The 20,937-nt window shown below is 50.6% G+C and overlaps 1 protein-coding gene across 1 annotated transcript in view; it reads left to right on the top strand.

Moving 5' to 3' along the window:
• The window catches only part of COTL1 (coactosin like F-actin binding protein 1), a 39,524-nt gene extending 32,268 nt beyond the window's left edge, over positions 1–7,256 (top strand). Inside the window, exon 4 of the mRNA XM_007939137.1 lies at positions 7,146–7,256. Coding sequence (XP_007937328.1) covers positions 7,146–7,256 — 111 coding nt within the window. The remainder of the gene's footprint in view (positions 1–7,145) is intronic.
• The last annotated feature ends 13,681 nt before the right edge of the window (positions 7,257–20,937 follow it).

Here is a 20,937-nt window from a genome sequence, read left to right as displayed (position 1 = left end):
CCTTCCTGGCCCCATTGTGTCTTCTGAACGTGTCTGAGGTTATTTATCAGGTACTTCCCATTCCTCCCAGCCCTCCTCCTGCACCCACGCATTCCACGTCGGTTAGCACCCCCACCCGTGTTCCAGTGCTCTAAGTGGAGATCTGACAACGTCCACCCCAGCAGGCTTGCTCCCTGTTCCCCTGCACTTGAGTCCGTCCTGCATCCTGGTTGTCCTGCTGGCTCCGCTGCCCCCTCTGTTAGTGTGAGGAGGTGCCAGTGACACCCATCATTCAGAGGAACTCCTGGGACTTCCCTTTACTTAAAAATAAACGTTAGGGGTAAAGAAACCATCGTGGGGGCACAGAAGAGGAACTAGCCACTCTCTGTCCTCACTCTGTGTGCTATTCAGAGCTTCTCTGTATCTCAGCCCCCCCTAACAGTCATGAGAAGGAAGGTGAACCCAGTATCATGAAAACAATGTCTAATGATTACTGAGCACTCCACTCAGTGCTGGCATCATCGCAAACCCTCTGTGCACCCCATTTGCAGGTGAGGAGACTGAGGTTCGAGGTGGAGTCACTGATGAGGGTCAAGCTGCTGGTGATACACACGGACAGCTGCCCTCTCTCGCATTGGGCCCGAACCCTCTCGCAGCACGCTTTAGGACTGCAGCCGGGGTTTAAAACCAGGCGTTTAAAAATGAGAGGGATGATTAAAGCCAGGGATTGGAAAATGTTTTTAAAGCCAGCCTCGCAAACAGAGGCTTCACTGCGTCCGGAGCTCTGGTGCCTGGTCCCAGTTCTTTGCTAGAATCACCTCCATCTGGGAAGCAGATGGATTCCTGTCCGTGCTTGAGGCGTGATCGTCTGTCCATCCGCTTGGAGAAACCAGAGTGGGAGCTTGTCCTGCGCCTCCGACGGCTGTCACATTCTGAACACTCCTCATGTGGCATAAGCGTTAGCTGAGGGGTGGGCTTCTTTAAGCAGCCCTGGCCAAGCCCAGAAGGAAAAGTCCTCCACATGGCAGCTGCGGAAGGTGACAGCGTTCCTAGTAGCGAGCCCCAGGGCGTCTCAGGACCACATGCTTTCAGCCTTTCTCGTGTTCTGTCAGGACCTGCGCTCTGACCAGCCACGTGTGGTCGTGGTGGAGTCTGTGACTTAGTACCAAAAATGGGATGCAGAGGATCTCATTAATTTTCTGTTTGGATTCCATTTCACATAGTATTTGGCATGTACTGGGTTTGATAAAATCCTACTAAAATTTCACCTTTCTTTTAACTTCTTTAATATTGCTATTTAAAAAAAAACAAAAACCCATGACCATCAAGTTGGTTCCGACCCATGGCGACCCTATGGAACAGGGTGGAACTGACTGACCAGAGGTTTCCTAGGCTGTCCTCTTTATGGAAGTAGCCTGCCACCCTGTGTCCCATGGGGTGGCTGATGGGTTTGAACCACCAGCTTTCCGGTTAGCAGCCAAGCCCTTGTCTACTGCACCACCAGGCTCCTCACGGGATGACTGGACAGTTTTAAATTGTACGTGTGGTTTGTGTTCTGTTTCTGTGGGGCAGTCCTTTTAGGGAACCTAGAAAAACTCTGCCGTCGAGTCAGATCCGACTCATAGCGACCCCTCCTTGGGTTTCCAAGGCGGTGTCACTACGGAAGTAGATTGCCCAGGTCTTTCCAAATAAGGATGTGCTCCCAGAGCCTTGCAGCCACCAGCGTCACTGGCCTCTGTGCTGTTGTGTACTTGGTGGGTGTGTGCGGAGGTGGGAGCGCATAGGGTGACCAGGTGCTCATAGACACGTTCTCTCTGGTTTCCGTGAGCCTGACTTCAGCTCCCCGCCACTGGCTACTTCCCGTCCCAGACAACACTCCCCCTTGCAGGGCGGGTCCCCACAGAGCCGTTTTCATTCTTTCTGCCTCTTTTCAGAAACATGCAGTCAGGCCCACTCCTCGAGGCACTGGTGTCTGCCCTGAGAAGCTGAGGGCCCTCTCTGGGGAACCCTGGGAGAAGTGGCATTGGGTGGGGTTCTGAGCTGCTGCTTGGGTTGGCTCTGGAGTCAGGTCCTTTGGGGGATACTATGTACAGTGACAAGAAGTGCCCCCCCAAGCCCCTGCAGGTGTGTGGCATCCTGTGAGTGGTAGGGCCCACGAGGAAGCTGGGGGACCAGAGGCTATGCACTGTCCCCCTCTTCCACCCACAGGTTCTGGTCTTGAAGGAGCGCCTGCTGCTCCATCACAGGGCACGGTGAGTTCAGTGTGGTGTCCGCTCCAGCCTGGAGCCGCCTCCGGAACATTAACACCACGCCGTGCCTGCCTGGCTTGTGTGTGCACATGGCATCCTTTGGTGGCCCACGCATGGCCAGTCTCTGCAAGAGGCAAAGTGGAAGCCATCCCAGAGACCTTATCTGGAAGGTGCTGTGGTCCCCATTGGGCACCAGGATGGGAAGGGGTGGGTGAATCACAGGATGAACATGAAACAGAGAGGAGCACATGGGCACCAAGACACCGCCATGAAGGCAGGGAGGACGGTGAGTGCAGGTGGGAGGGTGGAGAGCGGCAGGTGAGGGAGGACGGTGAGTGCGGGTGGGAGGGTGGAGACCACTGGGTCAGGGAGGACGGTGAGTGCGGGTGGGAGGGTGGAGAGCGGCGGGTGAGGGAATGAGGAGAGCGGCTCAGAGCCAGCTCTGCCCTCTAATCAGCCATGGGTGAGCACTTGCTGAGCCTCAGTTTCCCCTGCCGTGAATTGCAGAGTGGAGAGAAGGTACCCTGTGAGGGTCTTCAGCCCCACCATCTGTGATGCTGTATTCATTTCCCAGGACTGTGGTCACACAGTACCACAAACTGGGTGGCTTAATAAACCAGAAAGGTATTGTCTCGTTGTCTGGAGGCTGGGAGTCCCAAGTCAAGCTGCCGACAGGGCCACGCTCTCTTGGAAGGTTCTAGGGAAGACTCTTTCCTTGCCCCTTCTGGCGTCTGGTAGCTCCTGGCACCCTCGGCTTGTAGGTGCCCCTCCACTCTCTGCCTCCGTCTTCCTGTGACCTTGTCCCTGGGTCTCGTCTCTTCTGCTGAGAACACCAGTCAGACTGGATTAGACCATGCTGTGCTGTAGGATGGCCTCATGCTAACACCTGAAAGACCCTGTTTCAGATCAAGGTCACGGTCCCTGGGGACTTCAGCCTGTCTTTGGAGGGAATATTTCGGCCTGAAACAGATGGTTCTGAAACTTAAGACCAAGAAGGAGACACAGCCCTTTGTGCCAGCCATAAATCTCTCTTCTTGGTTCGGCTTTGGAGCGGCAGGGGACCTGCTGAGTCCTGGTTATACCCCTTGGCACTTACTCAGCAGGGGCTCATGTGACTGGGGGAGCAGACCCAAAGGTACCAGCCACCAGCCCCGCTGAAGGTTCAGGGACCTGACAGGTCTTTAGTCCTACCACCCTGCAGACAGAGCTGCGGGATTCTCCCCAGGGGGAACTTGGCATCTGTTCTGTGGGTCCTAGAGTGTGGTTGTCCTAAGAAATGGCCATCTCAGTCAGTAAAAGGGAAAGTACATTTTTTTTTTTTTTCAGTCAAGAATGATTTAACAAAAAAAAAAAAAACTCACCGCCTGCGAGTGAGATCCAACTCATAGCCACCCTCCTTGGGTTTCTGAGGTGGTATCTCTACAGAAGTAGATTGCCCAGTCTTCCTTCTGAGGAGTGGCTGGTGGGTTTGAACCGCCAGCCTTCTGATTAGCACTCAAGTACCTTAGGCGCTACGCTAGCAGAGCTTTTACTTTTGTGTAGTCCAGCTCTATGGAGTATCCCTGAGGGGAAATTGGAAACGAAATGTTAAAATAATGTGGAACTTTGATAGAAGAACTCTGATCAAAAGGGAGAAAATGCAGAACAGATTTTCAAGTTCTCGTGGGATGCAGACGTTCAGGAACCATGGAGGCTGGATGAACCCCCAGACCTATTGTCCTGAGATCATCTTTGAACCTTAAACAAAAATATCCACTGAAATCTTCTTAAAAGGAAATTGAGCTTTTTGAAACAACTGTCTATATGGGATCAGATTGACAACAGGAACTGAAAAGATTAGACAGGAAGTTGAGGGGGCAGTGAGCTTATGCTCATGGAGGAGGGACAGCTCAGAAGAGGATGGTGAGAATGGTTGCACACTGGGATGAATCAGTGTCGCTGAATATGGTACATGTGGAGATGGTTGAATTGGTGTAGCTTCTGCTGTGCATATTCTCATCGACTAAAATAAAATGTTTTAGCATAACGTGGGACTTAGAACTGATGCAGTGTAGTGAGTAGGACAGCTGCTCTGTAGCCCCACCTGCTTTTTTGTTTCCTCCAGTATTTGGATCACTGGGCTGCTTGTCTTGTAAGTCATCTGTAGGCAGTGAGAGGGGGTCTCTGGGCGACACCGGCAGTTAAGGGCTGAACTGAAGGTTGACGGTTCAGACCCACTCTGAGCACTTCAGAAGACAGGCCTGGTGACCTGCTTCCCAAAGGTCACAGGCGTGAAGAACCCGTGGAGCAGCTCTGGGGGCGCAGTGCCTAAGGCATCTGACTGCCAGTCAGAGGCTGCCGGTTCAAACTCACCAGCCACTCCTCGGAAGGAAGATTGAGCAATCTACTTCTGTAGTGATACTGCCTCGGAAACCCAAGGAGGGGTCGCTGTGAGTCGGGTCCGACTCCACGGCAGTGCGTTTGGTTTTGGGAGCAGTTGTACCCTGCACACGATAGGGTTGCCATGAGTCACAACTGACAACAGCTGACAGTGACAGAGACAATGAAAGCTTGCTGCTGTGAGTGAAACAATCTTGCATTCACTTTCTGTTGAGGAGGAGACTGAAGCCCATGCCCGCGCCAGAAGGGTTATCAAGTCGCAGGGTGGCCCTGCATTAAACTCAGTTTGCTTCAGGCTTTGTTTTGTCGCTCTTTTCTGTGCTCTCCTTGAATGTCACTTGGAGCCATTTTCTGCTAATCTTGTTTGAAGTATGTCTCTGGTATGCGGCACAGGGTTTGGAGTTTTCGGTTTTTTTCCCCTACTTTGAGACATATCTTTTGTCAAAGGTAATTTTGTCCCTTTGCATTTATCGTGGTGTCACGTCTTACTGGCTTCTGCTGTCCTGCATAACTTCTTGTTGGGTTACACTTTGGTTCCCATATACTGTGGTTTTAGGTCGGACCGTGCACAGTTTGCACGTACAGTTTCACTTTAGGTTTCTCAGGCCTTATCAAGTGTGCTTCTTGTTAATCTTGAGTGTTCCAATGACTAACTTATGCAAACACCCAGCTTTCTTATTTCTTAGATTGCCGTATATAGTTATCACTCAGCAGAGGCACTTTGGACTGCCCTCCACAGGCATCTGGAGCTGTAGGGTTTCTCCTCCCGGGCTTGCGGCCTACCTGCCCCCAGGCCACTGGGGCTCAGTGCTGAGAAGCAGTGAATTCTTGGTTGTCCTTTTTTTCCGTGTCTTCCCTCGTCTGTGCAGTACACCTAGTGGCACCATGTCCTGGAATGGGAAGAGAAAATCAGTTGCAACCTGTACATTCTGGCCAAGTTCTGCGGTTCTCCACAGGCCTTATCTGAGAACAAGGAGAAAAGCTGATATGCTGAGGAGGGATTAAAGGAGAAATTGCAGGAGGCCCCCTGGTACTTAGTAGCTTCCAGGGACCTGCCAGTCCCATTGCAGTTCTGGGAGACCTGGCCACAGGGCTTCTCCTGGCTGAGTCACTCCTCCTGGTGGCAGGGGAGGCTTTTAAGAACACCAGTTGTGGAACCAGATGACTTTCTGCCTGTGACCCCGGGCAAATATTAGTCTGCAGCTTTGGTTTTCTCATCTCTAAAAGTGAAATAAGGACATTGTGCTGAATGAAGTAAGTCAATCACAGGACAGATACTGTATTAGTTCATCATTGTGAAAAGTCAAGGGAAGGTTTCTGAGTGGACTGAACCTCTGTTGGTCACCAGGGTGGAGAAGGGAGGGGAGGAAGCACTGCTGGGTGGGTAGAGACTAGTGTGGATTTGGGTGAAGGGAAGGGCCATGTACCACATGTGAGCGATCCACACGGTGGCACTGCGGAAGAGGAAGACTTAGGTACATGGGAGATAGAGAGAAAAATGAAAGTGAAATAATATCGATCAAATTATAGAATTTTAAAACAGCTTTATTGATATTTTTATCATAACATATTTATGATAAAATTTGGATATCATAACATTATACATCCTAACATTCATTTTAAGTACATTGCTTTACTGAAGTGTACAATGCAGTGATTCTTAGTAAATGTGCAGAGGTGTGCACCCGTCAGCATCAGCCAGTTTCAGATGGTTTCTCTGAAGCCTCCTAGCTCCTGGGACTGCCAGAAGTGTGTGAACTTCTGCTCCTTACAGTTAATCTGCCTCTGTCCACGGTGGCATGCTGTCTCCCCCTGTGTGTGTGTCTCGGTGTATGTCTGTTTTCTCATTTTATAACACACCACTCAGAAGGGACTAGGGTTAGCACCCACCCTTCTCTGGTGTGACCTCATTAACATAACCAAAACCCATTTCCTAACAGGATTGCATCCCCTGAACTAAAGCAGACCTGATGCAGGTGCACCAACCCCGTGTGTTAGAATAGACCTGCTCTATAGGGTTTCTTGGCTGTACTCTGTATGGGAGCAGATAGCCAGGCCATTCTTCCGCAGTACTGGTAAGCAGGTTCAAACCACCGACCTTTGGGTTATCAGCCAGGCACAATCCGTTTGTGCCCCTCGATAGCCTTTCTATTCACAGGTGCAAGGGTTAGGATTTCTGCATGAGCCTTGGAGGCCACCATGCAGTACACCACAAGGGCTTCCCACCTATTCTCTTTTCCTGGAGAGCTTAGAGTCTGTCACCTGCTGCTCACCAGCCTGCCTTTCCGACGTTGTCCCTGCCATCCTGCTGACAAAGATGATTTTTCTGGCATCTGAGGAAGCAGCGGCTCGGAGCCCCTCGACTTTTTCGTTCTCTGATGTCCTGACATTGCTTTGTTCTCCAGCCATCCTGTCGCCACATTTCCATTGTGATCATTTCTTCGTACTTTAGGTGCCGATTCTTCCCAGCACGCTGGCTGAGCACTGCTTCACTCCTGCCCCTCCTTAACGGAACTCTATTCTGACTGATTCTTGCAGAACTTCGCTAAGGAGTTCGTGATCAGTGATCGGAAGGAGCTGGAGGAAGACTTCATCAAGAGCGAGCTGAAGAAGGCGGGGGGCGCCAATTACGATGCTCAGACGGAGTAACCCCTGCCTTCCCCCTGCCCCTGGCCAAAGTCATCTGCCTGCTCCCTGGGGGAGGGGACCCCCGGCCCAGCTACCAGCCCACCAGCTCACCAGGGAGAGGAGAAGCGGCGAGAGGTGACACCGCCACCCTGGGTCTGCGGTCCAATCCCCGTCCCTGCCTCCCTCACGAACGCTCCTGGCCCCTGTCTCCTGACGCTCATGGAACATCTTTCTTTAACCACCTTCCTCCTTTTCCTTCTCTTTTTTGTTATAAAGAAAGTCATTTTGAGGTCAAGGTCACACACACCATCAGATTTGAGGTGCCTCCTGCAGTGACCCCTTTTCCTGACATTTCTCTTGCCTGGCCTCATCCACCACGACCTCACGCTGCTGACGGAACCTGTGCCGCCATCTTGGTTTTCTGGCACGTCCTCCTGTTTACTGTGGTAGGGAGGCAGCTGTCCGAGGAGCCGTGCTGGTCCACTTTAGCGTTCGCAAGAACACACACGTATCCTGGCTTGGACCTCCTAGAACGTGCTCCCGGGTCCCTCACTGTTATCCCAGTCAGACCTGTGCCACCATCTTGGTTTCCTGGCACGTCCTCCTGTTTCCTGGTAAAGAGGCAGGTATCCCAGGAGCAGTGCTGGTCCACTTCACCCTTCATAAGAACACACACATAGCCTGGCTTGGGCCTCTTAGAACATGCTACAGGGTCCCCCACCCTAACCCCATCAAAGTTGCCTAAGCACTATGTCTGACAGAGATGGGGACAAGCCTTAGGTCTGATTCAGAGCGAATAAGAAATGAGAAAATTTGCCTTAAAACTTGGCTTGGCAGTGGCTTTGCCAGGTGGCCTAGACCTGCCCATCCCCACTCTTTGGATTGAAATCTCATTGTGGCATGAAGAGAGGGCAGAGGTCTGAGGCCCACGATTTGACAGGAAGAGGTTTACTTCAAGGTTAGCTTCAGGCCCTCCCAAAGTGACAAGGACATTAGGGACAGAGGCCCAGGTGGGGATGGGAACTGGCCCTCAGGCTCAGCAAGGCCCTGGGCGCACACGAGGATGCCGGCCCGCCCACCGGCTCTGCCTCTTCTGCTGCGGCTTGAGCGGAAGCCCTGGCACTCACGGGGACCATGGCGTCTGTGGTTTCAGTTGTCTGCACCACACATTCAAAAGGGTTCACAAAAGAAAGAAAGATGCGATTGGCTTGGTTCTTCATGAGCATGTTTTTATGTAGATCTTTTCCTCTGTTCTTGCTCGTTTAATTTGGGGGAGGATGTCTGTACTGTATTGGGGTTGTGAAGAACGTCCACGCTCAGTTTACAGAAATAAATGTTCTTTTTTGTTTTTCAAAACACAGTTTGATGTGCTGATTTGTCTCATAAAGCTGCTTTTTAGCTTTTTCACTGAAAAAACCAAGGCGATTGTTCCGTTGAGATACGCGAGGTGTTTGGAAAGCCTCTGGGATGATGCGCGTGTGTGCTCAGGTCATCTTCAGCACCCGCCACGAGAATTCTCACTTCGAGGAAATGGAGGCTCAGAGAGAGAAAGCACTTCGCCCGGGGTCACCCAGCAAGAAGGTGGCAGGGCTGGGGTTTGAACAGGTCTCCTGACCTCCTGGCACTGCAGCTTGTGGGTGAGTGGGGACGCCCTGGATTTGACTGGGTGACAAGACAGGATTGCCATGGTTCGCGTGGACCAAATCCTCCTCCAGCCTTTCACAAAAGCCACCAGGAGGCCTTCCCCAGCTTGGCCGGGACACGCCAGGTCTGGGAGCATGCAGAGCCAGGCCAGCGGGTTTAGAAGGGCTGAGTGTGGGGCAGGGAGGGCGCGGGAGAGGAGAGAAACCCGATGCCACTGGGCTTCTAGCTTCAGTCAGAGAACTTGCACTCAGAAGTGCCCATCTTCGTGTCACTCTCCTACGCACGGGTCCCCAAGCCTTGGAGAAGCTGGCCTGGAGAGTGGCTGGTCTCCTGGGCTCTCCCCCAGGCTTGTTCCCTCCCTGCTCCTGGGCCCACATATGAGGACTGGGGAGAAGGAGCATCCCCTGAGAGAACCTGCAGTCACCTGGCCTTTTCGGGCCTAGCCCAGAAGTCACCCGGCGGCCTCTTCTCGGCTTCCGTTGCTTGGAGTAGTCCTGTTGCTCAGTTGCCGTGGAGTCGATTCCGACTTGTGGCAACCCCGGGTGTGCAGCGTAGAAGTGCTCTATCATAGGTTTTCCAAGGTCCTTTTATAAGCAGATGCCAGGCCTGTTTTCCCAGGCACCTCAGTGGATTTGAACTCCCAGTGTTTTGGCTGGTAGATGAGTCCTTAACTGTGCCGCCAGCACCACTGCCACTGAGTCGATTCCGACTGATGGAGACCCTGAAGGACAGAGTAGACATGCCCCATAGGGTTTCCAAGGCCGTCAATATTCATGGAAGCAGACTTTCATCCATAGGGCATCCACCATAGCTGGTGGGTTTGAACGGCCAACCTTTTGGTTAGCAGCCTGAGTGCTTTAAGCAGTACATCACCAGAGCTCCTTTGTGCCACCCAAGGACTTCCAAAGGTTGGGCACCTAAACCCACCCCTCAGTGGGAGGGCTGCCCAGGACTTTGCCTCCTAGGGACCGAGGTGAACTAATCCTTCCCGCCCTCAGGCTCACTGAACTCATCTGGGTGCCGGTGGGGAGGGGCAGCTGACAGACAGACACAGGATGCCAGTGTGTGCTTTGTGCCCCCAGGAGTTTGCTGCTCTCAGCTGATTGACCCCTGGGAGATGCTTCTTGTTTCTCAACTTTGCCAGGTGCTCCCCCTGACAGCTGATGCCCTGGGGGTTCTCTGGTGGGGAGAGGCAGGCCTGGCTGGGGGAAGATCAGCCGCCCTAGCCTCCTGGCACTTCCTGTTCCTTGTTTCTTAGTGAACCACAGAAAACACAGAGATTAGAGAACAGAAAGGTCAGCCCCCCCCCCCCCCCCACCACAGTGGGACTCTAAGAAGAACCAGGAGGCAGTGTGGGGTGGAGCTCGGAGCTGGCCCTCAGGGTGCCGCAGCGTGTGGGCGTGCTCTGAAGTTCAATCACCCATGCTCTGTCTGGGGGCCTTTCAGATCCTGTGGGACTCTGAGGACATGTCTTGGTTGCAGTCACTGGAGCGCTCCCTCCCTGCTGCACCTTCCTGGACTCTAATGGGCGATTACTCTTCTCCATTTCACTTCCGGGTCCCTGCCCCTCTCTACCCCACCTGAGCCCTGGGAAGCTGACCCGTGTGGCTGTGTCCACATCTATCAATGGGGGCACCCGCAGGTGCTGGGTCCTGGTGCTAATTCCCTAGCAACCCCCTGGGGTCCCCGCCCCATAGCAGTGTCCTCTCTGGGCTCAGGGAAAGGTCTTTTTAGGGCTGGCGTTGCTAACACCCCTGCCCTGGTGTTGCCAGCCTCACATCACCGCAGGTTATCCTGGGGCACCTTGTGTAAGTTGTCCCCTTACACTCCACTCAACGTCTTTGTGCACCAAACGGAAAACCAAACCCACAGTTGTGGAGTTGATTCAGACTCATGGGAACACGTCCATGACGGTAGAACTGGTTTCTTGGCTTTACTTTTGACAGAAGGAGATTTCCAGACCTTTGTTCTGCAGCACCACTGGGTGCTGAACCTCCACCCTTTAGGTTGGTGTTGCTCTGACTCACAGGGACCCTTTGTCCAACAGAAGGAAACACCGCCCGGACTTGCACCTTCCCCACAATGGTTGCCAAGCCTGAGCCCATTATCACAGCCACTATCTTACAGGGAGGCTTCCTCTTTCTTGCTGACCCTCGATTTTACCAACATGATCTCCAGCGTGAGGTGACTTGTCTTGGGTAACTCTCTAAAGGCAGAGCTGGGGGTGGAAAGGAGTTGTCCCGAAAAGAAGAGAAAAAGTGGCTTGATTCCTAGGCCAGAACCACCTTTAACCATCCGTTTTGCAGAGAGGCCTGGGAGATAAAGGCCCCCATCCGTTCAGCGGCAGAGTGGAGATCCCTGAGGGCAAGAACCCTGTGGCTCGCTGCCTGGGTACGTGGCTCTCGCCCCAGCTCACCCCCATGTCGCATTGTCTCATTCATTCCTGCAAAAAATTGTAGGGCTTTTACCAAGTGCCAGACGTGAGCTGATGGTAGAAATCTTGCAAGACAGCCCCAGTCCCTGCCCTCAAAGAGCTTCCAGTCTAGCGGAGAGGGGAGATAGTAAACGGGTCCAGTGTGAACAGTGCCACCCAAGAGAGATGTGGCTGCTAGGAGACAGAACAGGGGGAGCTGGCTGAGGTTGGTGGATGGTGCAGCTTGATTGATGTGCTGAGCTGCTAATTGAAAGGCTGGAGGTTCAAATCCAGGGGTGCTTGGAAGGAAGGCCTGGTGACCTACTTCTGAAAACATCAGCCGTTGAAACCCTGTGGAGTGCAGTTCTAATCTGACACACTGCGAGCTGAGCGGGCTGACGTAGGGGCCCACTGATGGGTCAAGCGGGAAGCAAGCATGTGCAAAGGCCCTGAGGCGGAGGCAGCTTGGCTCAGCCCTCAGCCGTACATTCAAATCACCTGGGTAGCCTGAAAAATAACGCCCTCTCCTGGCCCCACCTGAGACCAATTGGGTCTTACTGGAGGGTTGGTGTTGATAGTCCGCTCCCCAGAGGACTCTGATACACAGCAGTTTCTAGTGGGCCAGGGTCATGATTTGAGATTTTATCAAGCCGAGTGGGAGCTCCAAGCAGGAAGTGGTTCCATGACTTTTAAAAAGAAAAGTATTAGTCACTTCCAGCTGATAGCTGGGTGCCAGAGAAGAGCACTGGGGTTTTTTCAATAGTTTTGTTAGATCATTCTCAGGCCTCGGTCTCCACAGTCCGAATGACTCAGCGGTGACTGTCCCGTCAAACACGCCACCTCCACAGAGTGACCACAAGCGTAATTCAGTTGGGGTGATTGTCAAACACTGGCTCTCCCTGTGGCTTGGTCAGAATGTGCTGAGTCAGAGCCCTAACCCTGAACAGAGACCGATCACAGTGTGACCTGCCACCAGAACTCCCCCAAGCACAATCAACCTGAAACCCAGCGTCAGGTCATCTGATGCACCCCAAAGAACTGCTTGGATGCAGAAAGGAAGAGTTTCGTGTCTGTGGGCGGTGGCTACCTATCTCCTGGCCTGTTTGGGAACGGATCCAGGTCTTAAGGGCTCCTCCCACAGCTCTGGGGCCAGGTCCAGCCACACGGAGACAGGATGTTACTTGAGCCTGCAGGACTCAAACGGGAGGCGTGCGGTCTCGTCCGCCTTTACTGGTGACTTGGGGAGGAAATTTCAAATCCCTTGCAAGAGCTTGGCCAGGTGAAAACCATCCCTCGTCACTGATTTAGGCTCTCACAGCCTGGAGCCGCCAGGCTCCCCACAGCCTCCTTCTCGGCTCCTGTTTTTGTTTGAATGGAGATTGCGAACTCATGACCCCTAAAAGCTTTCTGCAAAGCTTGCTTTTTACAATATCGCACTTTAACATGGAGCCTTTTCTGGCCTGCCCCCAAAATCTATCCTTGGTTGAGGAGTGTATTTCTCTTCCCAGACTGTGGATCCAAGTCAGTGCTTGCTGAAGTCCCCCGAGGAGCCACTGAGGTCAAGTTTAAACTCCAGCGGCGTTTAGGGGGCCTGCTCGTCTCTGTAGCCTCAGCTCTGTCCACCTCCCTCGGGGGCTCCCATTTTCCAGAATGCACCACCACGCCCTCCTTCTAGAGAAGTTTGGTCTCCACCCTGCCCTGCTATTTCTGGGACCCTCCCACACCCCTGCAGCATATCGACTGGTGGTCTGCCTCCTCGGCCCTGACCCCTGTGATTGACTGCTGCGGACAAAGGGGACTTTGTAGATGTAATTGTGTTGGGGATCTTGGGATGAAGTCCGTCTGCTTTGGGGTGGGATCACTGGTATCCTTTCAAGGAGAGGAGAGGACGTAGGCCCAGAGGGGAAGCCTGGGGAAGCCAGAGATCTGAGTGATGAGCTACGCGAGCCCAGGGGCTCCTGGGGCCACAGCTTCTGCACGGGACACGGATCTGCCAACACCTTGAGTTGTGCCTGCGGAGAGGTAAGAGGAGAAAGTTCTGTTCTTGAGTGTGGTGAGGCACCTGGTGTGTGATCCGCCACCAGCGGCCAGATGCTAACTACGCCCAGGAGGCTGGCGAAGCTTGGAGGAGGGTTAGGGTGGTCAGGAAGGAGGAGATACTACTGATAAGGGGCTGCCTGACATTTACTAAGGAATGTGGGCCTCTGGGGGGTAAAAGGAGGGGGCGGGAATGACTGCATTTTCTTTCTGTGATGGACTTTGCTTCCAAGCTGGAGTCCAGGAGCCGTTTTAGGGTGTTTGAAGGCCTCCAGCACACACTTCACTAATTCCCAAAGGTAAAGTGGGGTGCAGAAAGGGACCTTACACCAGGGCAGGTGCACAGTGATGACAGTTGGGCTAAGTGTTCCCACACAGAATAACGCCATCTTGGTTATGGATATACAAGCATACCTCGTTTTAATGTGTTTTGAAGAATATTTTGTGTTTTACAAGTCGAATGTTGTGGCAACCCCACGTCAAGTAAGTTGGCCGCGGCTTTTTCCAACAGCGTGTGCTCCGTCTCTGTCCCATTTTGGTCATTCTCACAATATTTTCAAACTTTTTCATAATGTTACTGCATACTTCGTAATAGACTACAGAATAGTGTAAACATGACTTTTATATGCACTGGGAAACCAAAATACACGTGTGACCTGTTACGCTGTGAGACTTGCTTTACTGTGGTGGTCAGGAAGCCAACCCCAGACTCTGTGAGGTCTGCTCGAAGCTCACCAGATGCAGCAAGAATGGAGTGCCTTCACCTGGGGACGGCGAGAGCCAAGGGCTTGGCTCCGTGTGTGGCCCTTCCGGCACAGTACTTGTATCTGTCCTCACCTGTTTGCTCATATGTCTCTGTTTGTATTGGCTTACTACGTGTATAATTTACAGTTATTTCACTTTTAATTGAATTTTTATATTTTACTTGTTTTGCTTTGTATTACTTGTTTTTATTCAATTATTTTTGTATTTTATTTTTGTTCTGTTTTCTATTTTAATGTACATGTCTTATTTATGCATATTGGTTTATTTATATTTTCTCTTTTGTAATCTATTTAATATTCATTTTATTTATATATTTGTGTGTATTATACTTTTTGGTATTTGCTTATTTATACCGTTTATGTATTTTCATATTTTACTTATAACTTTTACATTTATATTCATTTAATTTTATATTTTATTTATATTAACTTGTTTAAAATATTTTTAGATTTTTAACTTATTTTTATCCAATTTTGATTTTCAGTTTATTTTTATCATTTTCACTCATCTATATTTATATTTAATGTTATTTTTGTTTATATTTAGTCATTCATTGTTATTTATGTACTTAAATTAATTTCAATTATTTTATTTTTAATTTTAATTTATGTACTTTTACGTTTATTTTTGTTGTGTGTATCTATTTTTTTACATATTTATATTTTTCCTTGTGTATTTCTTTGTTCGTTTCTCTTTATGGCCGAGTAGTATTCCACTGTGTGGATTCTCTATCGTCTGTTGATGGACATGTCGGTTGGTTCCGCTGTTGGTGACTGAAACGTGCCGCAGGGGACGGTGGTGCACTGGTCTCTGGTTGCGTTCCTGCCTTGACTTCTGGGCGTGTGCCTGGGACCGGGATGGCTGGGTCACCTGGCAGCTCCCTGTTCCTGTCTTTCAGAACGTTGTCCTCCCGGCCTGTGGTAGCTTCATCTTGCGGAGATGTTCCCAAAGCAGAGGAAACGGAGTGCACTTCTGGGCCCCCTTGTCTGGCCTTCCTCTTTCCTAACCCGCCCTCCTCATCAGAGAGGTTTTGTGGTTTGATGGCAGGTGTGGTCGTCTCTCTGGGGTTAGAGTGCACGTGTATTTCACGTCCCAGGCTGTGCTCGTGTGCGATTTCATGGGCTGGGGCATGTGTCCCGTCAGTCACCATGATGATTTGGGGTATTTGCTGAGCACAGTCGTGTTTGGTCAGGGGTCTTTCCCCGGAGTCATTTGGCAGGTCATCTTTCCATTTGTATCTGCACCAAAAGAAACGTGCCTGATCCGGGATGAGGTGACGCCCGTTCACAAAGTGTTTTGTTTTGACTTCTGGTGTCTGCTGAGGACTGGGATTGCTGGCTCATGTGGTAGAAATTCTATGTTCAGCTTTTTCAGAAATGACCAAACCGTTGCCACGGCTGTAGAACCTTTTACACTCCCACCAGCAGGGCTACTCCACAAGCCAGCCGACATCTGTTCTCTGTTGTTTCTGATCTTCGCCGTTCTAATGTGGGTGAGGTGGTATCTTACTGCCCTTTTGATTCGCAGCTCTCTGATGGCTAATGGAGGAGCCCTGGTGGTGCATTAGTTAAGTGCTCAGCTGCCAACCAAAAGGTTCCAACCCTCCCCTACCCAAGTCAGTGTAGGCCCCAACTAGCCCAAAAGTAATCCTTCCCCTTCCTTCCCCATCCTGGTAACCTACTAAGTAAGGGATATACAGGAAGGATCTGTGACCACCATGGTAACATTAGGAAGTGGGAGGACACCGAATTGTGCACATAAGAGACAGATGACAAATGCTAATACCAACCAATGTGTCCACAATACTGCATTGCCATTAACACCAAACACCAGGCTACAGATAAACACATAAACACCTGAGAGGATCCGATGGGGGTCAGTGAACAGGAGGATATGCTAGACCAAGGATAGATTCAGCTGAGGCTAATCTTGCACAGACACCAATGATAGATAATACCTGCAATCCTTACAGAAACAATAGAAGACAGACACAGACTAGTCCCTCACAGACACCCAGACACTATGGGGGAGAGATCCAATAGAGCTACCACCTCAGGACCATAGTACCGGGGGCACCAGACTCTATTGGCACAACAAAATACATAAAAGCCTTGTTCCGCATCCTGCATTGATGAGTAGCGACTAGGGTCTTAAAAGCTTTCAAGCGGCCGTCTAAGATGCAGCTAATGGTCTCCTAGTGTCAGAAGTGAAGAACACACACACACAAAGGGGCATTTAGAAGCAATCAATCCTAGGACATGATGGCCCGCGAGACCAGAAGAACCGGATGGTGCCTGGTACATGGTGCCCAGCTACCAATGCCAAGCACTCAAGAAAGGATCAAATCTGGAGATCCTGGATAGAGCAGGAGGGAAAAGGTGGAACAAAATCCAAAAACTCAATAATGACCAGAATTACTGGTCAGATGAAGTCTGGTGAGACCCCCATTACTATGGTCCTGGAATACATTCTGCACCTGGAATAAAACTCACCCCCAGGGGCGGGCTGTCCCCCAATGGTTAGCGAGTTGTACACACAGACCACTCAACCCAGGACGTCGCACCCACACACATCCCCTAAAGCAGTAAACCACAGGACACCAGAGGACCAACATTCAAACTGAGGAAAGGCAGGACAAACAGGAGTGCATAAATATGAGGGGCACAGGGGAAGGGTTACAGGGTAGGGAGGAGAGGAGACTGGATTAGGGTTGGACATGGTGATTGGGGAGTGAAATTAAATGTGCACATAATGTTGAATGTAAAACAAGCTCTTAAAATAAAGTTTCCAACCATCCAGTGGCTCATCAGGGGACAAGACCTGGCACTGTACTCCTTTGAAATGCATAGTCTGGGAAGCCCGTGAGGCAGCTGTACTCTGTCCTACGGGGTCACTGTTAGATGGGATTGACTCGAGGGCCCACACCAAGAACAGCTACGGCTGAGGAGGGTCTTGTCTCGTCCTTCTTGGCCCTTTGAATGTCCTCTTTGGTGCAGTGTCTGTTCAAGTCCTTGGCCTTTTCCTTTAAGTTGGGTTGGTTATTTGTTACTAAGTTGCAGAAGTTTATACAAACACACATACACTTACTGGATATTAGACCCTTACCAGATAGATGGTTCACAATTTTTTTCTCCCGGTCTTTTCACTTGTTTGATAAAGTCCTTTGCACAAAATGCTTAATGTCCATGAGATTCCATTGACATATTTTGTCTTTTATTGGCATATCTGATCCTTCATCCTTAAAGACTAGGCCTCACAGCCACACTCTTACATTTTCTCCTAAGAATTGGATGGTTTCGGTTGTCATATTGAGGTCTTGGTCCGTTTTGAATTGGTGTGTGTCTCTCTGTGAGGCATGGCTCCTGCCTCATTTCCACAGGTGGAAATCCAGTGTTCCCAGCTCCTTGACTGAAGCGATTCTCCCTTCCCCATTGAATGGACTTGTCATCCTTGATGAACGTCAGTTGACCATCAGTGTATGGATTTATTTCCGGACTCTATTAATGGATCCATTATAAGAGCTGAGAGAAATAGATATAGTAAGATAGTAACAGCTGTGTGAGGGGCAGGCGGGACTTAGCTAGTTCTTTTCCGTCTGGAGTACAGAAGTTTCTAAATGGCATGTAAACAGAACAATTTAACAGCTCTCCTGGCAACAGGAGAAACAGCAAAATGCACACCTGAGCAGGTGACTGTCTATGAGGCGGACCTTCCAGGAGAGCCCGAGAGAAGTCGAGAAAAAATACTCTGAAAATTCAAAAGCGAGTGGAAAAGAGGCTGGTGACTGGGAGAACCACATTGTTGGCCTGAAAGAGGACAAGGAGGAACAGCTCAGGAGGGCAAGACGGCTTCCAGAAGTTCCTGGAATGTTCCTAGAGTCCCTTAGCCACCTAGGGAGGCTCCCCCTTTCTGCATCCCCAGTGTCACCCCGGAGGATAGGAGTGTGTCTCGTACGCCTGTCTGTCTCCTCCCGCTCCTGGCCCAGTGTCTGGTGGTGGTGGTGTTGGGTCACCAGGAGGCGGCTCCGACACGAGTGACTCCACATATAACAGAGCGAAACCCTGTCCTGGCTTGCAGTACAAACAGAGCATATCATCATAAGATTGTTGGTGTTGGTGTCATTGAGCTGGCTCCGACTCACAGCGACCCTGTGTCCAACAGAACGAAATGCTGCCCCGTCCTGCACCAGCCTCACGATCCTCACGGTGCTTCAGGCCATCACTGCAGCCACTGTGTCGATCCACCTCATGGAGGGTCTTCCCCTTCCCCGCCGACTCCCTCCTTTACCCAGCAGGATAGGCTTCTCCAGGGACTGGGCCCTCTGACAACATGGCCCGAGTATGGGAGACGAAGTCTGCAGGAGCTCCATAAAGACTCAGAACTACCTGCCTGGCCCAGTGCCTGGTACACACTAGGAGCTCAAGAACTACTCAGTGGTTACTAACGTTGAAGTTAGACTCGTGTTTTTGATGCCTGCTCTTTTCGCTTATCAATTAGCAGTGAAGATCTTTTTTTTGGCTTACATTGGGTGGCTGTGCCAGAATTTCAGGCAACCCTCCATGGCAGGATGATTTTATTTTATTTTATTTTTGGGTGGTGACTGGGTTAAGGGTGATGACTTGAGTGGCACCCTTTAGGAAGGCTGGTGACTTAGGATACATCCCACCTTAATCGTGCCTCATTTAATGTAATAGACAACTAACTCCCACATGGGATCATAACCACACGGATAGCGCCACATCACAAAATGGAGAATGATTATGTCAGATCACTTCATTACAAAACTGCCAAATTACGTAACTGCCAACCCACTGAGAATCATTGCCAAGCCAAGGGGCACATACCCTTAACCATCACAGTCCCGTCCACCTTATTTGCATTAGCAGCAAGCTGTCCAATCCTCTTGGTGGGCCACAAGCACCCACCTAATTATTGTGTGGGAGTCACAAAGACTGTGGCTTGAGGGCCATATTAAGTAAAGCAGTGCGGTGCCCGCGGCCTCACACCACGCGATGACTAGTTGCCGCCACAACTCCATGGTTTCAGAGCACATGTGAGCTCCGTAGGTTTCAATGGCCACAAGCTTTCAGAAGCAGATTGCCAGATCTTCCTTCTGAGGCTCTTCTGGGGGCATCCAACCACCAACCTTTGGGTTTGTACCCAGGGCTCAATTATTTGGATGACCCCATGGAGGTGATGGTGTATGGCAGCAACTTTTTTTTTTTTTTTTTTTTAATTGTGATTTGGGTGAAAGTTTGCAGAGCAAATTCATTTTTCATACAGCAGTTCATACACATTTTGTTTCATGTCATTGCAGTTGCCCACAGTGTAATAGCTCTCTTTCCACTTCCTCCCTGTAGTTACCTCTTCCCTGTGTCCTTCCCTCCCATGCACTCCCACCTCCCAAGCTTGCCCTGTACAAATGCTACCCTTGTGTTCTGCCATTACTGATTTCTCCAGGGAGTGTATCTACCTGATGTCAGTGTTTGCCCCATATGCCTATCTGTTATTTGGCTGGAAGCCACAAGAGTGTGTTCAGTTCCAGACCTGAAGGGTAACTAGGGGCCATAGTCTTAGGGCTCTCACTAGGCTCTATTAGACCATAAACCAGGTTCTTTTTTTTTTTTTTTTAAATAATTGAGTTTTGTTTCACATTGTTCTCCATTCTATCCAGGATCTCCTACATAGATTCCCCCTCTGAGTGGTTGACAGTTGTATTCGGGCACCATTTAGTTTTTCTGGTCTCATAGTCATATAGGCTGAGGATCACATGGTGTACCAGTTGCTTGGACTAATTGTTTCCATGCATCTTTGGTTTTCTTCATTCTTCTTTGCTCCAGATGAGGAGAGAAGACCCATCATTGCATCTAGATGGCCTCTTGCAAGATATTAAGACCCTTGCCAAAGTAGGATGTAGCACAATGTGTGTAGCATGTTATGCCAATTGAGCTTGATGTCCCCTGCGACCTCATCCTGAGCCCACAGATCCAACTACTCGCTCCCTCTGAGTAGCTGGCCGTGGCCAAGAAGCCACCACAACCTTGTTCCTTGTCAGCTCTACTATACACCTGAACATTCTTATAGTGCATACAAATAAGCAAGTAGAAGCATTGTCTGCCAACCCCATACATGGTCATGGGCACACTCCCCCTCATAAACGTACCTGATCACTCAGCCTGTCCACCCATCTATCCACCCGTAGATCAATGCTTGTGTGGCAGAATTTCTAGAGTTGGGATTGGCAAGCTGGTGGCCCTGAGGCCCTATTGGGCCCTTGACAGGGTTGCTGGTCCTGCACACACGTGACCATGCAGTCTGCCTATGCACAACTTCAGGGATGCTGTTCATCTGAATTAACATGAGACTGGTGCCACCACATTTGTGTGGTACCCGGCCTACACAACAGTACCAGAAGCCCTGCCCCAGGTTTCGAGTCGGTTGCCAGCATTTAAAAGTCAAAAGATTTTTCATAAAAATCCCGTTCTCAAGTTTTCTTGGCAAATCTGAATCTCCCTAACACGAGCAACAGGGTGCTAGGCCCTAGTCATGGCTGCCTTGTAGAGGTGGGGACACGCTTTCCTGGGCTCAGAGCCCACAATCTCTACTTAATCTCCCTCTTCTATGGTAACTGTCTGGTTCCTGTAGGCATCTGAGTCTACTAACCCTAGATTACATGCTCCCAAAACCCACTGCTGTCCAGGGGATGTCGACTCACTGCAAGCCATTAGGGCAGAGCAGAACCTCCCCATAGGGTTTCCAAGGCTGCAGTCTTTGGCTTTCTACCATGGCTGATGGGTTCAAATGGCTGATCTTTCAATTGCCAGCTGAGCACTTTAACCATTG

This window comes from Orycteropus afer, unplaced genomic scaffold (genome assembly GCF_000298275.1).
Source record: "Orycteropus afer afer isolate SDZICR_OR568_19922 unplaced genomic scaffold, OryAfe1.0 scaffold00057, whole genome shotgun sequence".
Lineage (NCBI taxonomy): Eukaryota > Metazoa > Chordata > Mammalia > Tubulidentata > Orycteropodidae > Orycteropus > Orycteropus afer.
The sequence above is the reverse complement of the archived record's forward strand: the minus strand, read 5'-3'. Positions and strand labels throughout refer to the sequence as shown.